General features: G+C 34.0%; 1 protein-coding gene across 1 annotated transcript in view; it reads right to left on the bottom strand.

Moving 5' to 3' along the window:
- The window catches only part of LOC109835247 (LRR receptor-like serine/threonine-protein kinase HSL2), a gene marked incomplete at its 5' end in the record, with an annotated part of 8911 nt that overhangs the window by 1838 nt on the left and 392 nt on the right, over nucleotides 1-6681 (bottom strand). Inside the window, 2 exons of the mRNA XM_020403232.1 lie at nucleotides 5-273; nucleotides 4793-6681. The exon at nucleotides 4793-6681 is cut by the window's right edge and continues 392 nt beyond it. Coding sequence (XP_020258821.1) covers nucleotides 5-273; nucleotides 4793-6681 — 2158 coding nt within the window. The remainder of the gene's footprint in view (nucleotides 1-4; nucleotides 274-4792) is intronic.

Here is a 6681-nt window from a genome sequence, read left to right as displayed (position 1 = left end):
CAACATGAAGCACTCTCGCCATTTCCTCGTACTCATAGGAGGAGATTGGCTGCAAGCGAGGATCCATTAGGGAGCGCAAGTCCACTTCCTCCTTAGAACTGACTTCCTTAACGGATGATTTTGCAGTTACAGAATCCATTACCCACTTGACAATCTCCTTGTTGTCTCCAAAGGACGGATCTACTGCTTTCTTTCCTGTGACTAGCTCGAGGAGGACTACTCCGAAGCTGTAAACGTCGCTCTTCTCGTTCACCTTCAGAGTGTATGCGTATTCTGCGTATGTTTCAAATCATAAACCGCATAGTTTATTACACGATGTGATATGCTATATTAGATACATAGTGCGATATGCAAGTTCTTGGTAAATATATAGTTTGCATCTCTACTATGATTGGAAGATGGCTAATATCTCAGGTCAAAGTCAAATCGGATAGAGTTGTTTTTCTATCATTGCAATTTAATATCATTGATTTACAAGTAGAGAAATGAGCTAATTTTCCTTATCGATGCATGCTTCAAGTAGTCAAACAGTAGTCAGAAATTCCAAAATTATCTTTTAGCTATGAATTATGTTCCCATGGTTTACATTATCTCCAAACAGAGCAAGATGAAAAGCCTACAAGCTAAAATATGAACTTAACTACAAACATTTCATAAATCATACTCCCTTTAAAAGCACGAGTTCGGAAAAATCTTTTTATGGTCAGTATTACCCTCAACTTTTTTAAATATTACATTGTTATCCTAATCTATTCTAATTATCGTATCTTCTTTGAATTAGTAATTAAGTGGTTTATCATATTTAAAATAAGACTTAACATGTTATTGGATAAAGAAAATACGTTTGATATAATTCAAATACTTTACTTATTTGGATAAAGAAAATACGTTTGATAAAGAAATCTAAAAAACATATGCTAGCAAGCACCTAAAAATTTTTGGACTTTGTAAAAAAATCCTCTAAGTTTTTTAAATTGCAAAAACACCCCTACAAATTTAAAATTTTATTAAAACATCTTAAAAAATTATAAATTTTGGTTATTTTAATTCAGTGAGAATCTAAAAGATATATGCTAGGTAGAAACTAAAAGTTTTTTGATTTTGGAGAAAATATCTTGTAAGTTTTAAAAATTACAAAAACACCCCTAAAAATTCAAAATTTATAAAAAAACACCTTCAAAAATTTAAACTTATAAACACACTAAAAACCTACAAATAACACAAAAAACTCCCAAAATTTTATGGAATTTACAATAAACACTAAACTTTTTACAAATTACAAAATAAAACCCTCAAAATTATAAATTTATAAAAATTCTGATAATTTCTAACCTAATAGTACATTGAGGCCCCGTTTGGCAAAGGGTTAATGAAGAGGGGTTAAAGAGAAGGATTAATGTACTTAGCCCATTTGATAATCCGAATGACTAAATTATTAACCCGTTAAATAAGTTTTTTTTAGTCCTTATGATCAGTTTTAGTGTTTGGGAATAACAATGATTTTGACTATTTTCTTTACAATTAGAAGGGTTAACTCTTATTCCATCTAAATAGGAGTATTAGTAAACCCCTCATTTTGAGGGGTTAACTCATTTTAACCCCTCTAGAGGGGTTAACTTAACCCTTCTATATTTTTTATGTTTGGTAATTTATGGATGGTTAACTCACTTTAACCCTTATATAAATTTGTTGTGTTTGGCAGGTTAAGAAGGGGTTAAGTCTCCTTAACCCCTCACTTAACCCTTTGCCAAACAGTACCTAAAAGTATAAGAATTACAAATATCCCCTACATAATTTATAATTTAAAGAAAACACCATTAAAGTTTTAAAAATTACAAGCAAAACCTTAAAATTCAAAATTTATAAATAATACCCTGAGAATTTCAAACTCATTAGTAAATTAAAAGCATAGGAATTATAAATAGTCTATAAATAATTTATAATCTATGAAAAGGCTTATAAGTTTAAAATTTTACAAAAAGCCCCAAAAATTTATAATTTATAAAAAAATATCATGAGAATTTTTAACCTATGGACACAAAAATGAATATACAAAATTACTAACCCTTAGAAAAATAAAATTTTATAAAAAAAATAGCATACTCACTTTAAAAGTATAGATTTAGGAAAAACCTTTCATGGTCAAAATTACCCGTAATTTTTTTAAAAAGAACATAAATGATTAAAAATCTATTAAAATTTAAATTTATAGAAAAAACACACTTAAAGTTTAGCACATTGCAAATTACCTCTCCAAAGTTTGAAAAATTTTTAATGATTTTTTGTAATTTCTTAATTTCAATTAATATTTAATAGTTTTGAGTATTTGTAAATTACAAAATTTTATGGTGTTTTTTTACAATTTTTAATAATATTTAATAGTTTTGAGTATTTGTAAATTACAAAATTTTATGGTGTTTTTTTACAATTTTTAAAAAAATTTAGGGTGTTTCTTTTGTAGTTTTCTAAATTTTTATTGTGTTTTAGTGTAATGCATAAATACATCAATTAATGATGATATTAAAGAGTAAGTCGTTCTTAAGATTATTAGGCTACAATTAAGTGTACAACACATCACTGTTCCTAGGTAGTGTAATTTATATATGCAAAAATTTTATATAAAAATTCCTTTACGAATTGAATGGTCACCCATCTTTTGAAGACTTCAAGATACTAATAAATAGAGATGTTGTACTAGATTAATATGTTTATAACTCACAAATAATAGATCAGTTTGGATTGAAGGAAACAATGACGATAAGATTATTAGATCATAGTTAAGTGCGCACATCATTATTCCTAGGCAATATAGTTTATATATGTAAAAAAATTCAGATAATCTATATAGTTGTTAAAAAGTTTTTGATTTAGTGTACTATTTTTTTGTAAATTATATTTAATGTGAACTCACCATATAATATTGATTGTGGTCATCATAAATTTAATACGTTTGATTGATTGACTATAAACGTATATAGACCATAGATTACTTTACTTTCTCACATGAGCTAATATTTGGTGCTTAATAATTTAAATTATTACTTTTAAATTTAATATAAAGAGAAGCTCTAATAACATTTATTTATTTACCTACAGTATATATAATACAATCTCTATTTTTATTTTTGTTGGAGATTTATTTCATAGTTAAGCGTATCAAATTAGTAACTAAAATAATAATTAGTTATGCTTAAATTAGGATGATTATAGTTGGTCACTCACTATGAAGTTTTATGAAGATATATACATTAGGTTTTATAGCTATCTGCACTGTCCATGTATACTTTATAAACTACTTCTTAATTTGACACGTTAAATTATTTCTTTTTGTAGAAATTTTTCTTTGACTTTTAGACTTTGTAATCACTATATCACCATTTTAGCGTAGAAAGGACCTCACTCTAAATGGCTTCAAGCCAATGTTTGAGTTGAATTGAAGTACATACTATTGTTAATATGTGTATATATTTAAAAAAAAGATATCAATACTATTTAAGTAGAAGAGAATATTCTAACATCTGATATTATAAAAACTAAATATACTCAGTTGAGTGATTAGCAAAAGAGAACTTACATCAGAAAAGTGTGAATAATAAGATAAAAAGGAAAGGTAATGACATTGTCAATAATACTATAAATAACAAACTATAATGTAAAGTTAACATATTTTGTGGAGCCCAACTACTGACTATAAGCATTGAGTTTTCCATATATATACTTTATAATTTATTTAAAAATATTATATATAGTAATATTGCTGTAATAATATCGTTATTAGGAAAAATTCTTCGCGAATCAATATGTTCATTACGACATATAAGCTATGCACTCAAAATTTTTGTGTCTTTTATAGAGTCAAAAAGTTTGAATACGAGCCTCTAACATGTTGCTCTCACAACAACAAAATCCACTTAGCAGATGTGGATATTCCAGATGAGTTATGTATCCTATATATAATATAATTGCCCTAGGCAAGTGAGTTATAATAGTAGTTTTTATTCACATCGTTTAGGATAAGATTTGATAGGGACCTTGTATCAAAGAAAAAAATATATATAGAGCACATAGTGAAATATATCATAATCTTCCTGTTCTAATTTCGTAAGAAAATAATTCTTTATATTTTTCAATTTTACTTCTATGATACAAAGAATGTGCTATAAAATTGAATGAGAATATTAGATAATATAAATATGAGTGAAACAATAACTAAAAGCTAATGTGAATATGAGTCAAACCACAACTAAAACTTTAATGGACATATTGCAAGTAAATTTATATGCAAAATTTTTTTACGAATTGAATGATCATCCATCTTTTGAAGACTTCAAAATATTAATAAATAGAGGTGTTGTATTAGATTAATGTGTTTATAATTCACAAATAGTAGATCACGTGACCATAGTTAATAAATAGAGGTGTTGTATTAGATTAATGTGTTTATAATTCACAAATAGTAGATCACGTGACCATAGTCTGGGTTGAAGGAAACAATAATAATCTTTTATTTAAAAAAGAGATTATTGAATTGATGATCAATCCCACAAAAAAAAACTTTAATTTTTTTATTTTTACTCTATTGTTATTAATTTAAATAATCATGATATTCAACCACGTGTATTGCACGTGCATCTCAACTAGTGTATATCAAATATCGTCAAGTTAAAAGCCCAAGTTATGGAAATATATACATAGAATATGACATTAGGATATAAATAAGCTGCTTTTTCGTCAAGTTTTTTCCATGAAATACTTGTACATACGCCAATGTATGAAGAAATAAAATTCTCACCTGGCGCAATATAGCCGTACGACCCGGCAACGTTCGACATAAAAACCTCCATCTCACGTGCCAGCCCAAAATCTCCCACGTGCGCACGATACTCCGCATCCAACAATATATTGCTCGGCTTCACGTCCCTGTGCACTATGCACGGCACACAATCATGATGCAAATACGCCAGCCCCTGCGCCGCCCCCAAAGCAATCTTGACCCTCCGATCCCAATCCAACCGTCCTCCTTTCTCCCCATGCAACGCATCCGCCAAGCTCCCATTCTCCATGTACTCGTAAACCAGCACCCTAAAGTCCTCCGCGGAGCAGCAGAACAGTAGCTTCACGATGTTCCCGTGCCGGATTCGACCCAAAGTTTCAATTTCGGATTTGAACGCGCGGTCCAAGTGCGGTCCGCGTGGTCCCGTCCACAGGCGCTTAACCGCAACGGTCTGACCCGATTTGAAGTTTACCCGATAAACCTTACCCGACCCGCCAGACCCGATAAGGTTGTCCTCTGTTAGCGAATCGAATATTTCTGATTCGTTAAACCCGATTCGCTGGAATGAGGTTAGGCTCCATAGCGGGCCGGGTTTTGAAGACTCTTTCTTAACGGGTCGGGTTTTGAGAAGGTAGCAAAGGAGGAAAAGGAGAACAAGAGCAAGAGCGAGGAGAAAGGAGGTTATGAGATAAGCGATCCGGGTTCGCGTAACGGGTCTGCGGGTATCGGAGCAGGGACGGATGCTGTTAAGATTTGTTGAAGTGCAGAGGTTTCGGTTTTGGAGGAATCCTGAGAGATAAAGAGGGGAATCAAATTCCGCGGGAATTTTTCCGGCGAGATTGTTGACGGAGAGGTTGAAGATGTTGAGCCTTAAATCGGTGAGATCCGCCGGAATCTCTCCGGAGAGTTGGTTTGAAGAGAGATCGAGGTATGTGAGGACTGGGAGTTTCCCTAAACTGCTTGGGATCTCGCCGGAAAATTTGTTGTTCGACAGGTTGAGCTCCGTGAGATCCGACCAGTAACCGGAGGGAATCTCGCCGGAGAATGAGTTTTCTTGGAGATCGAGCTGCTGGAGCTTTGAGAGATTCGAGATGCAGCTCGGGAGATCGCCGTAGAGCCGATTTCGACTCGCATCGACGATGGTAAGCTCAGGCAAGTGGCAGATGGCCGGAGGAATCTCGCCGGAGAATTCGTTTCCTGAGATCAAGAACCTTGTTAGGTTTCGCATCCCGGAGATCGTTGCAGACACCGATCCGTTGAATCTGTTGTTCTCGATCTGTAAATGATAGATCTTCGGCAAGCTCCAGAATCGGCCCGGCAATATCCCGGCGATCTCGTTGTTCTGAATTCTGACATAATTCAAGCTCTCGCAGTCACCAAGACTCTCCGGCAGGCTACCGGAGAGCCTATTGTTGAAGGCGATCAACATGTTCAATTCTCCTCTCGCGCACAAGTTCGCAGGTAATTTCCCTTCGAAGTTGTTCGTCGAGACGTCAAACTCGGATAGATCGGAGTACCTTCCGAGCTCCGACGGGAGTTCGCCGGAGAAACTGTTGTTGAAGAGCTTCAAGCTGAAAAGGTTCGGGTTCAGAGCGAGAACCGGCGGAATCTCGCCGCTCAAGAAGTTATCATTGAGCCCGAGCTGGAACAGATTCAGCTCAGCGAATTTTTCCGGCAATTTCCCTGTGAGATTGTTCTCAGACGCGTCGAAGTAGCGGAGGGTGCTCAGATTCCCGAGACTCTCGGGCAACTCCCCGCTCAATTTGTTGGAGAACAACTCAATCTGATGAATGCTCCGCAATCCTCCGAAGCTCGCGGGGATTCCACCTGTCAGCGCATTGCTCGAGAGATCGAGATTCTTCAGCCTCCGCAGCTTGCCAATGGAGCCTGGGATCTCCCCCGCGAGG

This window comes from Asparagus officinalis, chromosome 3 (assembly GCF_001876935.1).
Source record: "Asparagus officinalis chromosome 3, Aspof.V1, whole genome shotgun sequence".
In the NCBI taxonomy this organism is placed as follows: Eukaryota; Viridiplantae; Streptophyta; class Magnoliopsida; order Asparagales; family Asparagaceae; genus Asparagus; species Asparagus officinalis.
Note: the sequence above shows the minus strand (reverse complement) of the source record. Positions and strands in the feature narration are given on the sequence as shown.